This window comes from Pleurodeles waltl, chromosome 5 (assembly GCF_031143425.1).
Source record: "Pleurodeles waltl isolate 20211129_DDA chromosome 5, aPleWal1.hap1.20221129, whole genome shotgun sequence".
Taxonomy (NCBI): Eukaryota; Metazoa; Chordata; class Amphibia; order Caudata; family Salamandridae; genus Pleurodeles; species Pleurodeles waltl.
Genome location: NC_090444.1, coordinates 1,355,941,987 through 1,355,966,777, shown reverse-complemented (window position 1 = coordinate 1,355,966,777; position 24,791 = coordinate 1,355,941,987). Strand labels below are relative to the sequence as shown.

At 46.7% G+C, this 24,791-nt stretch overlaps 1 protein-coding gene across 3 annotated transcripts in view; it reads right to left on the bottom strand.

The window, feature by feature from the left end:
- Nucleotides 1-8,538: 8,538 nt before the first annotated feature.
- IBTK (inhibitor of Bruton tyrosine kinase) overlaps nucleotides 8,539-24,791 on the bottom strand; it is a 487,897-nt gene continuing 471,644 nt past the window's right edge. For all 3 annotated transcript variants that reach the window (XM_069235618.1, XM_069235620.1, XM_069235619.1), the window contains exon 31: nucleotides 8,539-10,028. In XM_069235618.1, the coding sequence (XP_069091719.1) occupies nucleotides 9,903-10,028 (126 nt within the window). In that variant the 3' untranslated portion in view covers nucleotides 8,539-9,902. The remainder of the gene's footprint in view (nucleotides 10,029-24,791) is intronic.

Here is a 24,791-nt window from a genome sequence, read left to right as displayed (position 1 = left end):
CCCTTAAATTGTGGATATAGAGGCGTTACAGGGGTCAGAGGGTGGAAGCCAATGGATACTGTCCCGGAGGGTGGCTACACCCTTCCTGTGTCCACCCCCAGGACATAGCTGTTTGCTTCTGCTTGGTGGGAGCCGACAGCTCCTACCAAAGAAAAGGAAACAAACTATGCTTTTTGCTAGTGAGAGCTGTGAACAGCCCTCCCTTGCAGAAAGCGGAGTTTTCATCTATCTTCCCAGCCTTTAAAGCAGCTCTCTGATTGTGAGAGCAATGCCAGCTTCCGGGATGAAAGAGAGAGCAAGATTGATATTGCAATGGTCTCTCCATACAGTGACTTCACTGTAGCAAAATGTTTGGTTCGGATGTTACACCTAGTTTTGCAGCACGGAGACACTTGTGGCCCACTAGTAAAGCTCTTGGACTTTCAGCCAGTAGCCTTAAGGTTCCAATCCTGATATATCATGGTGGTATGTCTGTATAATTTCTTGTGTATTTAAATCGTAACATTCGTAGTGATGGAACATTTACGTCTTTTTGCCATCAAAATCTGTGGGTTGAATTTCAGTTACATCTGGGCACTGCAAAATAGAGTCACCTGTGGCCTAGTCACACTGAAGGTTGTGGGTTCCAGTATAGGTGTGACAAGCAAGTTACTATTTATCTGGTAGAGACATATTCTAGTTGCAGATTCCTTATCTTAGTACTTTCCCCAGGCATCAGACTGTATCTGTAGATTTTTCTTCGAACAGTATCCTTGTGTGCCGTCAGGTGGTGTTGTTCTACTCCGAATCTGTCGATGGTGTTGTGGTGACAGACTCATACATAGGCGCAGCCTCGCCACGGTGACATCAGTTTTATTTTCCACAACTTTCTTGCAAAAGCGCAGAGCCATGAAGAACACTGAAAATGGTGTGCTAAGGCCCTGAAAAGGGAATCCCTGTTCCTAAAGAACAAGTTACTTAGCTTTGGTAACAAAATATCTGATAGAGGCATATTCTAGTTGCAGATTCCTTACCTTAGAATTTCCCCCAGGCATCAGACTGGATCCAGAGATTTTTCTTCGCGCAATACCCTTGTTCGTCGGCAGATGGCGTCTGTCAACTCTGCGGGCGTCGTGATTGGTGTGATGACATCGGGAGTAGTATATAGAAGCCGCCCTCACGCAGTGACGTCAGTTTCTTTTAATGACTTTCCACGCCAAAGCGCAGAGCCGCTAAGCTCACTGAAAGCAGGAAATCCCTGCCATACACAGTTTTAGTTAAAATGACAATAAGCTATTTTAAAAGTGGACAGTGCAAAAATCAACAGTTCCTGGGGGAGGTAAGTAAAGGTTAGTTTTTCAGGTAAGTAAGGCACAAGGTCAAGCTCCTGGGTATAGGCAGCCCACCGTTGGGGTTCAAGGCAACCCCAAAGTTACCAGACCAGCAGCACAGGGCCGGTCAGGTGCAGAGGTCAAAGAGGAGCCCAAAACACATAGGCGCCTATGAAGAACAGGGGTGCTCCGGTTCCAGTTTGCCAGCAGGTAAGTACCTGCGTCCTCAGAGGGCAGACCAGGGGGATTTTGTAGAGCACTGGGGGGGGGGGGGAGACACAGGTAGGCACACAAAACACACCCTCAGCGGCACAGGGGCGGCCGGGTGCAGTGTGCAAAGTAGGTGTCAGGTTTTGTATTAGAATCAATGGCGGGACCCCAGGGGTCACTCTAGCGGTGCAGGCAGGGCACAGGGGGGCTTCTCGGGCCAGCCACCGAGTGGGCTAGGCAGAGGGTCACCTGGTGGTCACTCCTGCACTGAAGTTCGGTTCCTTCTGGTCCTGGGGGCTGCGGGTGCAGTGCTTGGTCCAGGCGTTGGGTTCCTTGTTACAGGCAGTCACAATCAGAGGGAGCCTCTGGATTCTCTCTGCATGCATCACTGTGGGGGTCAACGGGGGGCCGTCTCGGGTTACTCACAAAGGTTGTAGTCACCTGGGAGTCCTCCCTGTAGTGTTGGTTCTCTGGAGCTCGAGCCGAGGGCGTCGGGTAAAGTCTCAGGCTTCCAACGGGAAGAGTGAGTTCTTTGAAAGTTGCTTCTTTGTTGCAAAGATGTTGCTGTGGATGAACAGTGCCGCTGTTCTCTGGAGTTTCTTGGTCCTTTGGGTTTCAGGGCAGTCCTCTGAGACTTCAGAGGTCGCTGGTCCCTGTCGGATGCGTCCCTGTGTGGTTTTCTTTGAGTCAGGAGACAGGCCGGTAGGGCTGGGGCCAAAGCAGTTGTCTCCGTCGTCTCTGATGCGCTTTCAGGTCAGCAGTCCTTCTTGATTCAGGTTGCAGGAATCTGATTTCCTGAGTTCTGGGGTGCCCCTAAATACTAAATTTAGGAGTATGTTTAGGTCTGGGGGGCAGTAGCCAATGGCTACTGTCCTGGAAGGTGGCTACACTCTCTTTGTGCCTCCTCCTTGAGGGGAGGGGGGCACATCCCTAATCCTATTGGGGGAATCCTCCAATCTCAAGGTGTAGGATTTCTAAAGGCAGGGGTCACCTCAGCTCAAGACACCTTAAGGGCTGTCCTGACTGATGGGTGACTCCTTGTTTTTCTCATTATCTCCTCCAGCCTTGCCGCCAAAAGTGGGGGCAGTGGCCAGAGGGGCGGGCATCTCCACTAGCTGGGATGCCCTGGGGTGCTGTAACAAAAAGGTATGAGCCTTTGAGGCTCACTGCCAGGTATTACAGTTCCTGCAGGGATTACCCATTACAGGCTTTGTTCCTGGACACAGAGTGACAAAGACACTCTCTCGATGTAGCCAGCAACTTGTCTGGTTGTGGCAGGCTGGCAGAAACTGGTCAGCCTAGTACTAGGAGTCATACTGGTATTCAGGGGGCATTTCTAAGATGCCCTCTGGGTGCATTTTACAATAAATTCCGCACTGGCATCAGTGTGCATTTATTGTGCTGAGAAGTTTGATACCAAACTTCCCAGATGTCAGTGTAGCCATTATGGAACTGTGGAGTTTGTGTTTGACACACTCCCAGACCATATACTCTTTATGGCTACCCTGCACTTACAATGTCTAAGGTTTGGCTTAAACACTGTAGGGGCATAGTGCTCATGCACATATGCCCTCACCTGTGGTATAGTGCACCCTGCCTTAGGGATGTAAGGCCTGTTAGAGGGGTGACTTATCTATGCCACAGGCAATGTGAGGTTGGCTTGGCACTCTGAGGGGAGTGCCATGTCGACTTAGTCATTGTCTCCCCACTAGCACACACATGCTGTGAGGCAGTGTGCATGTGCTGAGTGAGGGGTCCCCCAGGGTGGCATAATATATGCTGCAGCCCTTAGAGACCTTTCCTGGCATCAGGGCACTTGGTACTAGTGGTACCAGTTACAAGGGACGTATCTGAGTGACAGGGCTGTGCCAATTGTGTAAGCAAAGGTAAAGTTTAGGGAAAGATCACTGGTGCTGGGGCCTGGTTAGCAGGGTCCCAGCACACTTTCAATCATCATCAAAGGCAAAAAGTCAGGGGTAACCATGCCATGGAGGCATTTCCTTACAGGCCAGAAGACTTTGAGGATGATGAACGGTGGTGACTCTGCAAGCTGTCTCAAGACTTTTCTCTCGAGTGAGACCGGGAGCGATGTGGAGTTGAACGCTGGGCCTCCGTGAGCTTTGAGGACTGAAGGAAAGTACCTTCTTTTTGGCATGGTTACCCCCACTTTGTGACTGCTGTCAGTGTGTTGTGACTGTTCACTGGGATCCTACTAACAAGGACACCAGTGACTGTGCTCTCCCTGTAAATTTGGCTGCTTAGGAATTTGCACACTCCACAATTGGCATACTGGTGCCCCCATATAAGCTCCTTGTATATGGTACTTAGGTACCCAGGGCAGCAGGGCACCAGCATGTATTATGCCACCTGTGAGAGGCCATGCAGAATGTGTCTACAGGTCTGTCTTTGCAGCCTGCGTGAAAAGGTGCATGCACCGTTTCACTACAGGTCACTGCAAGTCACCCCTGTGGCAGGCCCTTCTAGCCCATAAGGCAGGGTGAAGGTACCTGTGTGTGAGGGCACCCCTGCCTGAGCAGAGGTGCCCCTGCATACTCCAGGTGGCCACTTGATTCTGACATCTTGAATCCAAGGTGGGCAGAGGCCCCTGGGAGCATCTGAGGGGCCAGGTCAGGTAGGTGGCATCACAGCCATCTCCTGATAGGTAGTCACCCTGCCAGGTGACAAATCCACCTTCCAGGGCTATTTAGGGCCTCCTTCCAGGGTCGGTCTTCAGATTTGACGTGCAAGATTCCAGGAGGAGTCCTCTGCATTGTTCACTTCATCTTCTGGCCACCGGGACTGCAACTGGACCCTCCAGGAACCGACAATCTGCAACTCCAGCGACAACTTCACTCTGCAACATTGTTTCTCCAGCTCCTTCCAGCAACTGCAACATTTCCCTGGCCGTGCATCTTCTGAGGGTGAAGAGTCTTCAGCCTAAACAAGAAGTAAGAAGGAATCTCCCTTGGAATGAAGGAGTCACTCCCCTGCATCTGCAGGCACCAACTGCAACGACAACCGGATGTGTGGATCCTCTCTCCTGTGGAACGGCATGGATCCTGCATCACAGGTAGTGGTCTGGAGTGATCCCCTTGGTCCTCTACCAGATGTTCAACTTGAGCGACAGTAAGCCCTTGCCTCTCCTTGCAAGACAGTACCACCGTGACTCTTGTAGCTACCAAGGCTTGCTTGTTCCTCCTCCAAGGGATCTTCAGGCTCCGTGTAGCCCCGGCCTCCAGCACTCTGCCCTGCAAAGCACAGTCTCCTGCCTGCTGCTCCAGGTGTGCTGAGTGCACCTCACTGTGACTCCTATGCCTGCTGCCTGTGAGTTGCCTGTGGGGGCTGCATCCTTGTCTTCCAACTCTCCTCACTGCTGAGGGTCATCTGGGACTTCTCTCCTTCGGTTAAGTCCCCCCTGGACCTTGCTGGTCCCCGGCAGCTCTCCATCAGCAACTTTTGCCTTTGCCAAGGCTTGTAGGTGGTTTTCCAACACCACTGACTGACTACAACTCTTCTTCCTTTGCAGGGTATCACCTGCATCACCTCTGGAACTCTTCTACTGCTCTGGTGCTGGACAGCTGACTCCTTGTCTTCATTGTCTACCTGATCCTGCATCTCCAGAAGGGTGGGTAGTGGCTCCTGCCCCAACCAGACACTTCAACTTGAATTGTACTTGATCCCCTTCTTTTGCAGGTCCTCTTCTGTCAGGATCCACTGTTTGTTTCTTCCAGTCTTGCTTGGGTCTTGCACAGTCCTTTTCTAATGTTTACCTCTGGGTTTGGGGGAAAAAAACAGGCACTTACCTCTTCTCTTCTGGTCGCTGGGGGGCACACTGGTACTTACCTTTTGGGGTTCCTAGTTACTGAAGCTCCCCTCTACAGATTCCACTTTCTTGGGTGGGGGACTGCCTTTCACATTCCACTCAATATATGGTTTGGTCTTCCCCTAGGGCCTTCACTATTTTCTATTGGTTTTACTATTTGCTGTTGCTTTCTATGCTAATCACTGACTTCCAATGTATATATAATAGTGTGTTTACTCACCTCCTAGTGGCGCATTGGCTATACGGTATTTTAGTATTTGTGTTACCATAATAAAGTACCTTTATTTTTGTAACACTTGGTGGTTCTTTCATGTGTGTAAGTGCTGTCTGACTGTAGTGGTATAGCATAAGCTTTGCATGTCTCCTAGAAAAGACTTGGCTGCTCATCCACAGCTACCTCTAGAGAGCTCTGGCGTCCTAGATACTGTCTACACCTCACTAATAGGGGATACTTGGACCTGGTATAAGGTGTTAACACCATAGGTACTCATCACACACCAGGCCAGCTTCCTACAGGAACAGCTCCCTCAAAGCCTTCCGGTGCACAGCCCAGCACTCGGAGCACGACTTAGGGTCATGATCGCGCTTCAAACACCATAAACAGACCCAGCGTGGATCCGTTACCAACATCATGCAGTGACAGTCCTCACATGGTTTGAATCCGGTTTTCAGGGACATCACTCGACGCACCAAAAGTCACACAAAAAACACAAAAAAAATCAGTGCGTGGTGCAGAAAGAAAAGAACTGAGGTCACCGAGGCGGCGCCTATGTATGGCCCGATGTCATCAAAGTGACCATTACACCGATGACAGACGTAGAGTCGACTGACACAACCTGACGGTGCGCAAGGGTACTGCTCGAAGAAAAATCTCCAGATCCAGTCTGACAGCTTGCGGACATTCTAGGGTAAGGAATCTGCAACTAGAAGTCCCTATCAGAAAGCGTTTTTTCCCCTACTTTCATATCTAATTTAAATTTTGAGGTAAATACTGAAAGGTGATGTCACTATTTTTAAATGCTAAATACATTTTGCGTTTCATTTTCTCCAGAAATATCTCATTCTAAGTATATCATTCATCAAAACCTAAAAACTCTGTCTATCCCTCTTTCTCTCACTCTCTCTATTTCTTTCAACTCAAACACTGACACACCCACTCACAGACCCACTCAGACTGACGCACCCATTCACAGACCGACTCAGACACTGACCCACTGTCAGACCTACTCAGACACTAATGTACCCACTCACAAACCCACTCAGACCTTCACACACCCACTCAGAGACCCACTCTGACATTCATGCACCCACTCACAGACGCTCAAGCACACACTCAAATTCCTTATGCACCCACTCAGACCTTCTCAGAACCTCATGCACCCACTCAGACCCACACATACACACTTACACACCCACTCAGAATGTCACACATACACTCACAGAACCACTCAGACCCCATGCCCCCACTCCCACAACCAGATACTCTCACACCAAGAGAGACAGACACTTTGGTCACGTGCAGTGTGAAGTTGGGTGGTCATAGAGGATTGGCTGCAGGGCCTGGCCACAGGCCAAAGGCCATGCACGGCAGTGGTTCGATTAACATACAGTAATTAAAATTACTTTATGTTAAAAAAAAAAAAACTATAACAACTCACTGAAAAAAACAAAGGTTACAGGGACGTTATAGTCGGGAAACAGAATTAAAAAACTAAGAAATTCACTGAAAAAAACAAAGGTTACCGGGATGTTATAGTTAGGTTCGAAATTTACTTGTAGAAAAGTGTAGAAATTCAGCAGTTAGAGTTAACTGCAGTAATTATAACTTGCGCATTTGGCATGCACTGCTAATTACCTCAAATATTACAGCAGTCATGACAACTTGTAAAACATCACAGGAGACATTAGCAGTTCATTTTTTGAAGAAGAAACTGCATGGCGGAGGTGCAATTTATAGTTACCTCAGGGCGCGAGTTACTGTTACTTCAAATAACTATAACTGCTGAATTTCTATGCTATTCTATGAGTAATTCAGAACCAAACCATAACATCCCTGTAACCTTTGTTTTTTCAGTGAATTTCTTTGTTTTCTTAATTCTATTTCCTATGTCTCAGTAAACCTTTCTTTTTTTCAGTGAAAATATACATATAATATATACATATATCTATACATATATCTATATACCACAACAATGTAAGTTAAAGTTCCAATGTAATGCAACAGGTTGTAAAGGTCATCACGTGGTGTTACATGCATGGTAACATCCAACCGCATGGTCATACAGTCAGTAGATTGAAAGGTCTACTTTTCTCTGGGGTAGGATTTTTGTGCTAATAATCTCTGCACAGATAAAAGTATGAGCACCTGCAGCCAACAGAACATTTTTTGTTCTCTTGCCTGCACACCTTAAGTACTTACTTGAAGACATCGGCTTATGCTGTGTCTTAGGACCTGAGCAGGCCCAAACACCACACAGGCCACATCTCTTGAGAATTAACTAACTGCATGAAGCACTGCCTTCTTGGAGGAAAGGGTATACACACCTGAAAAGCCAGAAGCCACTTATGTGCCATCTGCTCTTGTTGGCTATGCACCACATTATCAGTGGCCTGCCACTGAAACGTACTGGATAATTAATTATTTTCCCCATACCACATAAAAAGGTCGACAGTCATTCCTACCTCATTGATTGCTTTCTGGGCCCCTGATGAGATTCATGGACTGCATGTTGAATCAATCCAGATTATTGCATTGGGATTTGCCTGGACTGCCATCATCATAATCTCAGCCCCACCCTCCCTCATGCATCTGATTTCAAGGGTTATTGTTTTTTGATGGTCCTTGCACCACTACGTTTTCCATGGACACTGAGCGTTGTCACAAGCTGAGTAACACACATTTGACCAACCTCCTAACTCTAGGACACCAGTGTTTTTAACAACGGCCCTAAACGTAATTACTAATTTAACTTGGTCCACCCTAACTTCCTCTTTTTGCATTGTTTCTACATGTTGGACACATCTTCTATTCTTACTTTGGCACAAACATTTAGGAAGTGGCTGTCAAAGCATTCGATAAAGCAGTGTGTTTGTTTAGAAGCAGTTAATAGACTACACTTGCATTTAGCTCAGTTTATATCCCTAGGAAGACAATACCTCAGATAAATAACGCCTTTAAGAAAGAACACATCACACTTCTGTTGTTGCATTTCTGTTTACTTCACCTTTGCATTGTTTTTTGGTACTGTTCAAACTAGGCCACTTACACAATGTACAAGAAATGTATTTATATGACGGCAATTCCAAGTTGGCATATACATTGTCTTGAGTACTAGCCTCTCTTGGGGACCCAGGCGCTAACAGTGTAAACATCGCTTAGCCTTGTGATTCTAGACGCTTCCTTAACATACACAACCAAACAAAAACCCCGCTTTAACATGACGGGTGAAGCAAAAAAATATAAAGAAAGAACAGAAAAGAAAATGAAGACGATGTGGGTCCAACCAAAACTCCTAACCAATACATATTAAATATTCATAGAACAATTTAGCATGCTGCATTTTGAAATAAATATAGGAACACAGGCACTCGGCAAACTTGGGCACAGGTCAGCAGACATTTTATCTAAACCACAGAATGCGTTTAATGTGTACGTACACAGTAAGGGCGCTATACCTCTGGGGAGAGGGTTAAGAAAGGTCCCCCAAAAATTCAACTAACAGCAGAAGCACTTTTGAAATTAGATCTGTGCTTCAGGGCTGAAGGTGACATGGACATTCCAGGCTCAAAATATCAATTAGCACATTTTTACACAGAAAGACAGTCTACAAAAAGAATTAGGACTGAAGGAATTCATGTACCTTTTTAAATCTGGTTGAATATCTATGATGATCTGTACGATTATTTTATTAAAGATCGAAAACCACAGGACTTCAAATATTGAAATGCATGGGCGATTATAAGTCTCTGTAGAATTCTTTCATTGGGTCATTCATTGATCGTGAATAATAAAAATTAAAAAAAAGTGCGGTATGCAAACGCGGCAATTTCAACTAGCCTTTACACCCGGTACATACTGGGTCGTATTCAACATGCACGAGATTGGAGAAACGTTTTTACTTCAGCAAGAATGAGCAATGGAACGCCAAAGGATTGCTAAATAAAAATAAAAAAATGCAGTATTGCTTGTGAGGATGTATGCATTTACTACTCCCGTCCTTTGTTTTCATAACAATCGCCGCATTTTTGTAGCCTAGTGAAATGTATAGATCATGACAAATATAGCCCGGTCGCAAGGCAGGAGTTTAACCTATTACTATGTCCAGCAGCTAATCACTCACACTGCTTGATCCAATTCTCAAACCCTTTTCTTTTCATGGTGATGAGATCATTCGTTACCTCGCAGGAGACGTACTACAAAATATGCCTTTTTTTCTAAGCTGGAGCCTGTCAATATTGCGCTTTGTTACTTTTCCAAAAATTGTTTACAATATTAATCGCCTTTCTGGTTGGTGTAAATCATTGATGACGATGGTATTGCTGCTGCAGTCTTTCTCCAGTCAATGCTTGTTCCACATTGGTCTGGCAACTGGCCCCTTTGTTGTTCTTTCAACTATGATAAACTCGTCAGGATTTCCCAGAGCTCTGTAGTGCATTAACAGATCCTGTACTGCGCACTCCTCTATCTGCAAGTTTGTTAAGAAAAAACATGTTATGCATTGACTTTATTTATATGATACGCAGACTGCAAAGCTATTCCCAATTAAACGAAGGTTACATACCTACCTGTCAGCTACATTGTTTTTAACATATATTTCTGCCACCTTCAATATTTTCAACACTTGTGATTTTTTAATATGATGGTTACAAAAACGTAAATATTTTTTTTTTCACTGTAATAGGTGATAAATTGAGAATACAATTAACAGTTCAACACTGAAATTTGCCAGTTATTTTAGTGAGCTCACTTTAACTGGTGCCTCTGTTATGCACTGGTTATGACCTCACGTTTCATCACTCTATTAAGTGTCATCAGTAATTACAGCGCTGATGACATAATTAAGTCATTGTGTCAGCCTCTGTTAGACCCGTCAGTCTTAGAGTGGTCTTCTCCAAAACGATCTGCCTGCTTGCCTCATATTTTTGAGGATTCTTTTTGTTGGCCTTAAGACTGAACATTTGACCACTGCTGATCAGTGCGAAAGTGCACGTGCGTCTCCCCTAAACATGTAATGTTTAAATAAACAATGGTCCCTAATTGAGAGATAAAAATATATATATACGCATACCGGAGAACAATCATACCCATATGAACAGTCCTATCAGCACAATATATATTTTATTAGCAATTAATTTACACAAAGAATTGTAAGTGGGAAAAAATGTTCAATAAGAACAGATTCAGGCAAACTTGTGGCAAAAATAATTACATGTGATAAGTCACAATTCAACAAAAACACAGCATAGCCCTTACACATGTAATGAGCAATTCACATGGGGTCAAGGTGTCAAAGCCGTTGCGAGCGTTTTAGCAAAACTAGGATCATCCTCAGGACTAAAGTAAAAATAAGCCTTAGGGCACTGAACATGGAAGAGAAACTACATTAATATGTACTGAGCAGTAAAGATGTCAAGCAGTAAAGATGTCAAAAAGCACAGTTACTATAAAAGTAGGACAGGACTAATAAACTTAATAGAAGGACAGCAGTGAAAATAACACTGTTGTGTCAATCCACGAGGAGAATCGGTATCGGGCAATGCTGATGTTAAGAGGCCAGATGTTCAGAACTCCCCCCGAAACACGGTAGCATTGGTGTTTATACAATTAGCATATTTAATTTACTCGTAAGTCCCTTGTACGGGGTTTAACATACACCTAGAGCTTGTAAACTGAAAGCTATTAAGTGAGCCTGCAGCACTTGCTGTGCCACCCTCTTAAGTAGCCCTGTAAACATGTCTCAGGTCTGCCACTGCAGAGCCTGTGTGTGCAGTCTGACTGCCACTTCGACTTGGCATTTAAAATCCCTTGGCAAGCCTTACCCTCACCTTTAAGTACATATAGGTCACCCCTATGGTGGGTCCTAGGTAGCCCATACAACAGGGTACTACATAACTACAAGGTAGGACATGTACTTTTACGTTTTTCGTGCCCTGGTAGTGAAAAACTCCCAAAGTAGTTTTTCAGTATTGTGAGTCCTGCCCCTCTCAAAGGTTAACATTGTGAATTCTTTAATACACTTTTAAGCTGTAATTCCTAATTGAGAAGGAGTAGCTATTTCATGTTTCACATAATTTGAATGGTGATGATAAATCCTCTTTACTGGGAAAATTGGATTTAACACTACAAATCTAGAAATGCCAATTTTAGAAGGTGGCTATTTCTCTTCCTCTGCAGCTCTGTGTGCCTGCAGCCTGTCTCCAATACACATCTGGGGTTGCCCCTTCACTTTGTGCATTCCCTCTAGACAGCCACAAGCACAGGAAGGGTTTGTGTGTTTGAGTGCTTATATACATTCGGATGACTCTTCGTGGGCAGGAAGGGAGTGGGGGATTGACACTCGCACCTGAATAGGCAGTGCCTGGCAGCACACAAAGGGCTGATTACTCCCTACCTATAGTCTGGAGCCAGAGCTGAGGATGAAAGGACACTTGCACACTTCAAAGACCATTCTTTGAAGTCACCCCCATTTCAAAGGCACAACTGAGTATAAATACTGGGTCTGTCAAAGCATCTAGAGTTTGTGACCAGGATCGAAGTACTCTGTTCCTTGGGCCAGTGTGGCTCCTGTATCCGGCCCGCACTCAATCGTGGTTGGTTTGCACTACCCACTTTGCCCCGGTCCAGCACGACCTCAAGTAACCCCTAAAGTACTATTTGCTTCTAAGCGCTATGTTTACACTTATTCTTTACAAATTCATATCTCAACTTCTACTATTTGGATTTTTATTGTTTTGATCCTGATTTATTTATAAAATCATAATCCTTTTTTCTAAACTTGTGTGGAGTCTTTTTGTGGTGTTTTCATTGTGTTACTGTGTGTGTGTTGCACAAATACTTTACACATTGCCCCTTTAGATAAGTCTGAGTGTTCTGAAGTCACCCACATGTGATTGATGTTACCCGCTTTTTACTGGTATTCATCAAGTTAACAAACAAAACGTCCTTATAGAATTTAAGAGAGTCAACTCCTATTTAAACCTTGAACATTCTATAAGAAGGAGTTTGTACTCTATTCACCTTAATGGGTTCACTCAAAGACGTCACATGGCCCACTAAGTCAGGAGATTGAGAGAAATGCATTTGCAACCATTCCTAGTTTGGTAAAATACAGTACCAACATTCTCGAGATTAAAACAATGGCACACACCCTTAAAGCCATGCTTACAATTTACAATTCCACCGTGAGTTAAGATACCTCTAAGTTCATCAAATCTGCATTCTACATTATTCAACATTCTGCAATGCCACAAAATCTTCATCAAAGTTCTGGAAATAAACATCCACACCTTATAAATGTCCTCATTACACAGAATCCATCAACACCACTGTGTTATCACAATTTACCACGTGCGCAACACCATTTTGTTAGAGTGCACTGACAAGTATGGGGGCTTTGAAGAAAGAGCTTGAAACTCAGTTACTCTGTGAGCAGAAGTGATGGCAACAAGAAAGACAGTCTTGAAAGTGAGGAGCTGTAGAGGACAATTGTGCATCGGCTCAAAGGGAAAACATATTAAGTAAGCAAGGACAAGACCGAGGTTCTACTGAGGAATGACAAATGGAGTGGGAGGAAATAAATGGGTGAGACCTTTGAGGAATTCATTGACAATAGGAGACTTAAAGAGTTAGGGCTGATCAGGTAACCTGAGAAAGGCTGAAATAGCCGATAAATACCCTTTAAGGCTGCCCAAAGCAGAGCCCTGCTGGGCTAAAGAAAGAATGAACAAAAGAACCTCAGATTTTTTGATACACCAGGCCACAAATGTATTCCAACGACAGGCGTATGCAGTTTTGGTGGAGGGACGGCTGGCTGCCAAGATAACGTCACAGACTTCGGGTGGAAGGTCAAAAGCTGTCAACTGCTGCCGCTCAATCTCCACGCATGAAGGCAGAGATTGGACAGGTTCCGGTGGAGAACCGTTCCCCCTGCTGCTGAGAGAGAAAATCCTCCTGAAGAGGCAGTCTGAGTGGAGGATCAGTGGCCATGCTCAATAGCTCTGGATACCATACTCTCCGTGCCCAGTCCAGAGCCGCCCAGAGAACTTGGGCCCGGTTGTTCCTGATCTTCTTGAGAACCCTGGGTAGAAGTGGTATAGGCAGAAAGGCGTAAAGGAGGCCGTAGTTCCACTCAAGACAAAAAGCGTCTCTGAGTGAGTGCCGTCTTGGAAACTCCAACACGCAAAACAGCTGACATTACACATTCTTTGCAGAGGCGAACAGATCTAACCAAGGCTCTCCCCACTGCTGAAGGAAACCTTGCGCCACCTCCGGATGGAGATGCCATTCGTGATTGGCTATGCATTCATGCCTGAGTTTGTCTGCTCTGGCATTCAGAGAGCCTGCCAGATGTTGAACCACCAGGGTAATGTCCTGATGTTCCAGCCATGTCCAGAGGTGCAGTGCCTCCTGACAAAGGGTCCAGGACCCTACTCCGCCATGTTTGTTGCAGTACCACATGGTGGTAGTGTTGTCCGTGAACACTTGCACTACTTTCCCTTTGAAAGAGGGAAGAAATGCTTTCAATGCAAGCCTGATCGCCGGACCTCCAGAAAGTTGATAGGGAGCCCAGACTCCACCGGAGACCAGGAGCCTCGGATCTCAGCCTCTTCCATGTGGCCGCCCCAACCAAGAAGTGACGCATCTGTCACTATGGATAGATCTAGCTGGGGAAGGGAGAGGGATCTACCGTGGACCCAATGAGGATTTGAAAGCCACCACTGCAGGTCTTTCGTAGTCCCCTCTGAGATCTAGACCATGTCAGTGAGATTTCCCTGATGCTCCGCCCACTGGAACTTCAAGTTCCACTGCAAAGCCTGCATATGCCATCTGGCATGTGTTACTAGCAGGATGCAGGAGGCTATGAGGCCCAGCAGTCTCAGAGTCAGTCTCACGGAAACCCAAGAAAGGAGCAGAAAGATCGGAATCATAGCCTGAATATCTTGGACTCGCTTTCCAGGAGGATAAGCCAGAAACTGCACTGTGTCCAGAACAGATCTGATGAAAGGGAGTGCCTGAGAGGGAGTCAGGCGTGACTTTGGCACGTTGATAGTGAACCCCAGCATGTGCAGGAGGCTCACTGTAGTCTCAAGGTGGGAGATGACTTTCTGAGGCGAGTCCGCCTTCAATAGCCAGTTGTCGAGGTTGGGGAAGACTGAAACCCCTAATCTGCGCAGATGAGCTGCAACCACGGTCATCACTTTCGTAAACACCCGAGAGGAGCTGGTAAGGCCGAAGGGGAGCACAATAAACTGACAGTGCTCGTGACCTAACACGAATCGCAGATAACATCTGTGGGCAGGCAGGATGGGAATGTGGAAATAAGCATCCTGCAAGTCCAACACTACCATCCAGTCTCCTTGTTCTAAGGCAGACAGGACCCGAGCCAGGCTGAGCATTTTGAATTTCTTCTTCTTGAGGAAGTCATTGAGGTCCAGAAGGTCTAGGATAGGACGTAAGCCCTTGTCCTTTTTCGGCACCAGAAAGTAGCGGGAATAACAACCACAACCTACTTCTGGCACAGGGACCTTCTCAATAACTCCCTTGACCTCTAGTTCCCTGTCCCACACCCACACCCACAAGGGATTCTGTGTCCCCGGCCACGCAGCGGCTGAGCAGCATGGGTGGCATGGTGGCTGGGTTGGGGATGCGACAGGGAGCCCCTTCTGTGGCCACGAAAGGGGCAAAAGGCGGACTGTTGGGGGCGAGGGGCAGTGGAAAGGCCAAGGGACCGAGTCGTAGCCCGAGAGTCCTTGAACCTCTCCAAGGCCGAGTCCACCTTGTCTCCAAAGAGATCGGAGCCATCAATGGGCATGTCCCTAAGAGACTACTGGACATCCCCTGCAAAACCAAATGTACGCAACCAGGTGTGGCGCCTCAAGGCCACCGTCATCACAACCTATCTGCCCAGAGAGTGGGTCGTGTCCAGCCCACATCGGATCGTGAACGTCGCTGCATCTCTCCCTTCTGTAACAGCCTGGGAAACAATAGCACGGGCCTCCTCCGGTATCTGCGGCAGAACTTGTGCAACCGAATCCCACAGAGAGTGGGTATAGAGGCCCAAAAGGCATGCAGTGTTCACGGACTGCACCGGGAGACTGGAGGAAACAAGCATGTTCTTCCCAAATTGTTCCAGCCTTTTTTATTCTCTATCCAGGGTGTGGAAGGGAATGCACCCGAGGAAGAGGAAGCCTCGATGACAAGACTCCCAGGCGTGGGGTTGTTGGGACAGGAATTTAGGGTCGTTTGGGGCGGGCTGAAGGCGGCACGCGCAAGTCCTGTTAACAGGCGTCCCTGTGTCGGGTTTGGACCATGTACCCAAGAGGACATTGGTGAGGGCTTCAATAAATGGCAGAAGGGACTCAGATGTGGAAGCCCCTGGCTGAAGCACCTCCATTAGGAGATTTGACCTGACCTGTACAGTAGGCAGCTCAAGGCCAAGGACCTCAGCCACCCTACTGGCCACCACAGATTAAGTCACTCCCTTCGCCGTAGCGACGGTAGGAGTAGACAGCATGCCAGCATCTGGTGAAGTGTCCAGGCCACTGGCCTCGCCCAACTCCTGTGTCCAGTCCACATTAGAGTCATCCTGGTATTCATAAGGGTCCATAGACTCCTCCAATCCTTCCCCGAATTCGTACCCATAAGAAAAAGGGCGCAAATCAGTCCTGGGGTGAGTAGGCCCCATCGAAGACAGAGATGGCGTCGGGTGACGCCGTTCCGACTCGGAGCCATTGGGGATGAGGATCGGGTCGACGTCAATGGTGGGTACCACCGAAGTAGGGAGCATCGACAATTGAACCGGCGCCGGAGTGGATCTGGAGGGGACCTTGGTGGCCAGAGCCGAAGCCGCTGGCGTGTAACCCAAAGGCCCCCGGACCAAACCCCTTGGGCCCGAAGGAGCCGTATCGGGGTTGGCCTGCCCAAAAATGAGGTGCATGGCCTCATAAAACTTTTTCAATTAGGCGGGGGTCGCTCTGGCTCCCGGAAATTCGGGGAAGCGCGGAGCGGATCCAGAAGCAGGCTCCGAAGATGGAAGCCTCCAGTGTTGATGCTCCTCCTGTGTCACATCAGCTGAGCGACGGGGTGAAGTCGAAGGGTAACGGGACCACTTTGACTTCTTCTTCTTCTTACCTGGGCCCGAAGACTTGGAGGATGAATAACGGTGGTGTCTCCGCAAGCGGTCTCAAGACCTTCCCCTCGAGCAAGGCCGGGACCTACGTAGAGTCTAGCGCCGGGCCACCATGAGCTTGAGGGACCGCTCCCTCAAGGCCTTCGGGTGCACAGCCCGGCACTCAGAGCATGACTTAGAGTCGTAGTCGCGCTCCAAGCACCACAAACAGACACTATGCGGATGCATCACCGACATCATGCGGTGACATTCCTCGCATGGTTTGAAACCGGTCTTCGGGGACATCTCGACGCACCAAAAACTCACCAAAAAACTCGACAAAAGGGTCGAAATCAGCCAAAAAGAGACCAAGGTAGCTCTCCGGATCAGCACATGGCCCAAAAAGAAAATAACTGACGTCACTATGCTGAGGCAGCATCTATGTACTACTGCCAACATCATCGACTACAACGCCAGCGATGCCTGCGGAGTCGTCCGAGGCCACCTACCGACACGCAAGGGTATTGCTCGAAGAAAAAATCTGACGCCTGGAGAAAATTCTAAGGTAAGGAATCTGCAACTAGAAGTCTTTATCAGATTGTTTGGTATACGTGCACAGAGATGCCGACCCTCTTGACACCATGCCCTGTTTGTTGCAGTACACACCTACATAAGTTATGAAATGCTAATGGGGCAGGTGATGGCGAAACCTGCTGCCAACCGGGTGCCCATGGTGGTACAGAGGCAGATTAAGAGGGTTTGGAGGCTGCTGCAAGGGGGTGGAGCAGACTTACCAGATCCCTGGCTACCTAACCCACAAGAGGAGCGAAACTACAGGGGTTCACTGCGAAACCCAAGGGCATGGCCGTAGCCTGCGAGTCTTTAAAGCGATTGAGTGCCAAATATGCCTGGCCTCTGAAGAGACGGATGCCAAAGGGCATGTCCATAAGGGAACTTGGACATCCTCTGAGAAGCCTCTGCACCACAATAGCATAGGAAGCTCCTTCCTCTTTAGCCACAGTAGGAGGAGAAAGCATACCAGTATTTGGTGAAGTATCCACTGGCTTCACTCAGATCCTCACGACAGTCCATTTCTTCCTTGTAAGGCTGATAGTGATCAAAGAAACTTTATTCGATTGTTTTTAGCAATCATAAAAGTCATTATACATAAAAAACAATTTTCAGAAGAAGAAGGAGGAAGGATGCAAAGAATAAAATACGTATAAATATAAACAGGTAAAAATTTAAAAAAATAAGAAAAAGTTAATAAACAATTTGATTAAGAGAAGTAACAAAAAAGACCTCAAATATAGTACTTGGAAGTTTCACCCATTTGCCTCAAGACATTTTCTGGCCTTAATCACTGAACACAGGAACAAGGCTAATCCATTACAAACCATAATAGATGGAAGGGATAAAAGATACAAGAAAGCTGGACGACATTGTTTAAAATGCATTAATTTTAAAAGTGGTATCACAAACATTTTCCTAAAAGTTGAATAATATTTGCAAAAGAGAAGTGTGTGCATTGTATTTTGGTCGGAGACATTATCACAGGGACATTTTTCCAATTGTGAAGACCAGTCATTGATCAGGGGGAAACCAACAAGGCGATGAAAGGACTCTAGTCTCAAACGCGTAAGGACAAACCGATGTCTTGGGTTTGTGACTTTGCATAAGTATGGTTCCATGCCATTCGTTTGCTGGTATCATATGGTTTCTCCTGACACTATATTTATTTGCCTCCGCGTCCCATCTCAATTCAGCCAGATGGGTGAGGCAAGTGTTTTTCAGGTCTTTCCTGGAAATTGTTTTCAATTCATCTGGGGTAAAAAACAGCTCAGGGTGGCCTAGTTTAATAAGAAAGTGCTTTATATAATTTAGCCATGGAATTTTGGACGGGTAAGTAAGTGCTAGGGCATCTACTATGATAGCCCTATTCAACCTCGCAGGATCTGAGGTCCATACTTTATGCTAAAGTAGGATTGGTTGAACACGAATGAGGTCTGTAAGGTATGTTACTCCCATTTCTGAATGGCATACTACTGTTGATGTTGATTGCGGGACACTTAGGACTGTTTTCAGGAGAGCGTTTTTGGTCAGCTGTAAAGTAGTGCAGTCTCGATATCCCCAAAGTCCAGCCCCGTACAGTGCTACTGAGACACATTTCGCATTGTAAAGAGTCATCATGTCTTTGGGAATTACTCTCCCCACCCTTTTAGAGAAGTTTTTTACCGCCATAACGGTTTTCGTAAATAACAATTTTCTCGCTTTTATGGCTTGTACCCATGTACCTTTATCATCGAACACAATGCCTAAGTACGAAAATGTCCCCGTGTTGACTAGTTTTGCACCTTTTAAGTCTGTATGGCAATTCTTTGTGCGGCGTCTGGGATATATCATAGAAAAAGTTTTAGTGTGATTAATTTTGAGGCCCAAACCGTCCATGCAGTTATCAAAGGTTGTAACTAATCTTTGCAAAGTAACTGGGGTGCGGGCCATCAGAACGGCATCATCCGCATACAAGAGGGCTGGGATCTTCCGAAAGCCTACTTGTGGAAGATCACTACAGGCATCAGAAAGGGTCCCCTCTAAGCCGTTAATATACAAAGCGAACAATAGGGGAGCTAACACGCAACCTTGACGCACCCCTCGTTTAATGGGGAAAGATGAAGTACATTCCCCTGGACGCCCATAGCGCACCTTGGCGTTAGCACCTGCGTACAATTCCCTGATAAAATGGACTATGGTGGTATCGACCCCCATGTCCAGCAAAATGGGCCACAATTGTGAATGCACCACACAGTCGAATGCGGAAGTTAAATCGACAAATGCAAGGTATAATGCTCCGGGCTTGGCCCTTGTATATTTACCAAGTATGATCTCTAAGTTAAGAGCCTGTTCCATTGTCCCTATGCCAGCCCTAAACCCGTATTGTAGATCAGAGAGGATGCGATTTTCCTCCATCTAATCTTGTAATCTATTTAAGATGATACGTCCCGCAATCTTTGCAAGTGTGTCAAGCAGTGAAATAGGACGATAAAATGCAGGATTATGGCGATCTCCCTTTTTATAGATTGGAATAAATTTAGACTCAGCCCAGGTCGAGATGAAAGTAGTTGAACAGCAGGCGCGTAGCACCTGCGTCAATAGTGGACCCTAAAGAGAAATATTAGATTTATAGATATCAACTGGGACTCCATCTGGGCCTGGGGCTTTTCCGCTTTTACTTGCGTTAATAGCGTCAGTGACCTCATTTAGAGTAAATGGTAAGATGAGGTCATAGGAGTCTAGTTTAGGGTGATTTATTTCTAGTACCAAATTTTCTGAGGAGTATATGGCGGAAAAGAAGGCAACCCACTCTTCTTCCGTGATGGCAATTTCAATTTTTGGTATTTCTTCATCACATAGGAGCGGGGAGTTCACAATTTTCCAGAATTTTACATTATCGTTCCGGATGCTCGCATCATAGAGGGATTGCCATGCCTCATTTTTTAAGTTCTGTTTTCTTTTCTTTATGGCATTTTTATACTCCTTCCTCTTTAAACTTAGTTGGCATTTATCCTGGTTTTGTGAATGTAAGTGGCATTTTAAATTCTTACGAGCTTGTGTGCATTCAGCATTGAACCAGCCTTTGCCCTCTTTCGCTTTCGATTTACTAAAAGTTGCCTTAAGAGACTGTTTTATACCAGCCGTAATTACCATGAAGGCGTTGATACGGTCTCGTGGACTCGTGTTGTCTGCAAGGCAAATATTAAATTTGTTAGCATAATTGGTCACTAGTCGGTTCATAAAACCTATAGGTTCAATGTCTGACCACCGGATGGTGTAACCATTTCTTGCTCCCATTTCAATATTTTCTACTATCTCTTCCGTGTCCCTATGTATAAAGGCGTGTTGGGGAAATGTAAGGCCTAGGATTTGAGGGTTATGGTCGCTGAATATGGTGTCTTGAATGTTGTAATCAAGTACATAAGGAAAGAGGTTATTGGAAAGTAGAATAAAATTAATTATCGTGTTGGCTTGCCTACCGTTAAAAGTGGGTTTCAATTGTGACCTACCCTGAGTGAGGCAGTTGCATAGGATGAGGTCAAGGCTAAATAAAACTTCATTCAACGAGTTGCCTGAATTGTTGTGTATGAAGTGTAATGAATCATCTTCACCATCAGGGGCGTGAGGGCAGTAGCCCTTAGTTGAGCTGGGGCACAGGTATATATTAAAATCGCCTCCCCACACAATATAAGATTGTTTATTTGAAGAGTCACATATTTGATCTATATCATCCTGGAGGAGGTTGAGTATTAATCGAAGATCTTGAAAAGATACATTATTATAAAAATTAATGACCACCAGTTGTGCAATATTTTTTAAATGACATGAAAACACTTGATAAAACATGTTAGATATTAGAGCAATGTCCTTAATTATATCACACTTGTTGGATATAAAAGTGCACAAACCACCCTTAGCCCTGCCCCGTGCAGAAGGACCGGCAGGAGTATGTAGTGTCCTATATCCATTTATGTGAATCGGATTCACAGACCAGGTCTCTTGGAGGCATACCCAGGGAAAAAGCTGAATGTATTTTAACCAGGCCTCATTCTCCACCTTAGATCGGAGGCCAGCCACACTCCAGAATAAAAATGAAAGATGGTCTTTATGCATTGTTTTAGCCTGGCCAGCAAAAGACTTATCAGTTATCTGAGTTTTCCCTGAAGTAGTAATGGTTTCTGTGCATACCAAAGGAGTCAAAGCACAGGTAGAAGTTTTTTTTGGTAGGGCTCTTAGAAAGAATTCGTCATTGACAGATTGCCTAGAAGAGGGTTCCATATTCAATCGTTCTTCTCCAGTGTCTGCTGCCGAATTGTCTGCAACCAGATGGGCGAGGTCCAGTATTTCTGTAAGGTGCTTGAGTCTGCAGGGTTCCTTGTCGGATAATAGTCAATCAGTATCTTCCATACTGAGCCCCCAAAATCTGTTCACGGTAGGAATCATATATTGCGACTCAGGCCTGGTTCTTTGATCCTCAAAACAAAGGCCAGGTCCATCATAGTTTTTGGTGCTCGTATTAAAGAAACCCAGAGGAAGCAGGGCAACACCATGGTCGGTAATCTGATGTGGACTTAAACTTCTTAAGATATCTTTAACCAGCGTAGGGGTTTTAAATGAAAGAACCACGCAATCGCCCTTGAATATTTTACGATTTCTACCCACCCATTTTACCCTTCTGACCATCTTGATGTCTTCAAAAAGTTTATTTGTCAGGCCAGGTTTCAGGCGAGTTGCAATCCAGTGCAGGGCCTTGTTCCTCAGAGCTGCCCATGATTCCCCCGTGCTCCAGATAAAGTGTGGACATTGGCAAGGACTGCCACATAGGGGGTTGCCGCAAGCGGGAGGTCAAGTATATCTCTCCCGGTTAAAGGGGCACCCTGATAAACTTTAGGAATAATTACGTGTTCCCCTCTTTTTGGCGATATTTTGTGGGATTGGGCATTGCCAGTTCTTTCGGGTGAGGCACAGGGGTCAACTTGTCTTTGGGTAATCTGTGAAGTGGGTGGTTGGGTCTGGTGCGTTAAAGGGGGCCTGGCGTTGAAATCAGTATAACAAAGCTGTCGTGCAGTTGAAGTTAAAGGGTTTATTAATTGTGGATTCAGTGTTTTAAGCAGATAATCCATTTTCCCCCTCCAGTTGGGTTAGACGTTCCATTACTTGATCAAAACGTGTACTAACTAATTGTTCTAGAGCAGTCAATGGCACTGCGGTACTAGTTTTCCCTTTCACTGTATGAGGTTTATTCTTATGGTCAGATTTTTGATTTTGAGTGCAAGTTTGAACATTTTGGATACATGCATTGGGTTGTACTTTCGAGGAGCCATGTCTAGGGTTCACAGGCGGCTCTTGTTTGGATGGTATATCCTTCCTTGCTAGTTGGGGTTTCCTCTTACGTTTTGGTGAGGGAGGATGGTCATCACCATCTGAAATAAAATCAATTGTATCTTGAATACAGCCATTAGTAGTTTTAGACTGGATTTCACTTCCGAAAGGCTTTGACGGATGTTCAGGAGTTGTTGTTAAAGGGGGAGGGTTAGGGGTTACTAATGACCTATTCTGGGTGAGTATTTTCCCCTCAACATTGGTGACCTGTTTGTCGATTTCTCCCATTGCTCCCGAGATGAATTTCAGAATTGACGTATGGTTTTTTTGAAGTGAAATATCATTTACACTGGGTTGTTTCCTTTTTCCCATTATTACTAGCTGCCTTAAGCACAAAAGTTCTATGATAATTGACTGCTAGGTAAAAGAAAACTTAAAAGGTGGAATAACAAGCTACTGCTTTTAGAAAGATGGAGGTGAAGAAAGGCGAGATGCAGGCTACAGAAATATAGTCACGGAGGGCCAAGGGAGAGAGACACTGTACCTGTTTTGGAGATATAGATACCAGGTCCTGAGCTCGCGGGGAAGATCTCAGGGGGGTGGCCCAGCCCAGCCTCTGCCGGGCAGAGGACGGGCACGCCCTTGGCCCGGGCGCCGCCCGCGCGCGTCCCGCAGAGCGGGAGCGCAAAGATTGATTTAAAGGGCTCCTGCCCTTCTGTTCACTGCTGCCGCCTCCTCCGCTTGCCAAACCATCTTCCAGCACAGCGGGAGCGCGAAGATTGATTTAAAGGGCTCCTGCCCTGCTGTTCACTGCTGCTGCCGCCTCCTCCGCTTGCCAAACCGCGCTTCCTGCAGAGCGGGAGCGCGAAGATTGATTTAAAGGGCTCCTGCCCTGCTGTTCACTGCTGCCACCTCCTCCGCTTGCCAAACTGCGCTTCCCGCAGAGCGGGAGCGCGAAGATTGATTTAAAGGGCTCCTGCCCTGCTGTTCACTGCTGCCGCCTCCTCCGCTTGCCAAACCGCGCTTCCAGCAGAGCAGGAGCTCAAAGATTGATTTAAAGGGCTCCTGCCCTGCTGTTCACTGCTGCCGCCTCCTCCGCTTGCCAAACCATCTTCCAGCAGAGCGGGAGCGCGAAGATTGATTTAAAGGGCTCCTGCCCTGCTGTTCACTGCTGCCGCCTTCTCCGATGCCAAACCGCGCTATTGTACAATCCTAGGGACCCAAATTTGTCCACATCATGAGACCGTAAGGCTGATATTCTAAAGGGTCCAGTGACCCCTCCCAGTACTTCCCAAGGCCTAACCTCAGGGAATAGGGCTCAGGATCCAATCTAGGAGGCAAAGCTCCTGCTGGAGTCTGCGCTGTGTGATGACCATCTGGCTCAGTGTCAGAGTCACTGATGACAATGGGTATAGCGTCGCAGACATCGGGGCTGGCGCCAGGGAAGGTCGCAATGGTACGACTGGTGCCAGCGTGGACGTTCGCCGTCGGTTGGACTCAACCCCGAACCCGAAGTAGGGGCGACTTCCTCCAAGCCCAGGATCCGGTTAGCCTCCGATATTGACTTTACCTGTCACAGTTGATCCTCCCAGCGAAAAACAAGGCGGAACGGATGGCCCCACGAGTAGGACACCGCCAGCTCGCGCAGGTGCTCTGTGATGGGCTTAAACTCACGCCGTCTTTGCAAAGTCCGAACCGAAAGGTCCTGGTATAATTGAAGCTGATGTCCTCTAAAAAGGACCTGTGGAAGATTGCGCGCCTTTTGCAGTATACTTTCTTTCAGCCCAAAATTATGGAAACATGCTAAGATATCTGGTGGGCGATCCCCAGCTCCTCCAGGTCGGCCCACGAAGTGGACTCTATCGAGGGTGATCTCCCGGGTCTCTTCAAGTTCTAGGACCGAGCGAAACAGCGCCACCACGAAGGCTCCAATGTCCTCCTTCTCCGTCCCGCGTGGCACTCTAATGCGGATGTTATGTCTGCGCGACCGGTTCTCTAGGTCCTCCACCGTCATCTGTAGGAGATCCTGCTGCTCTCGCAGACGCAGAACCTCCTGCTGCAGGTCCGCCACCTCCTCACCGCGGGTAATTTCACCATCCTCGACCTGCGTCAGCCGCTCACCCAGGGATGAAAGCTCAACTCTCAGCTCCTTCACCTCAAGGGATATGTCTTTGCGGAGTGCGTGGAGGTCACTCCTAAGTGATTGAAACAGGGAGGTAAGAAAGCCCTTGGTGACTGGAGCTGCCT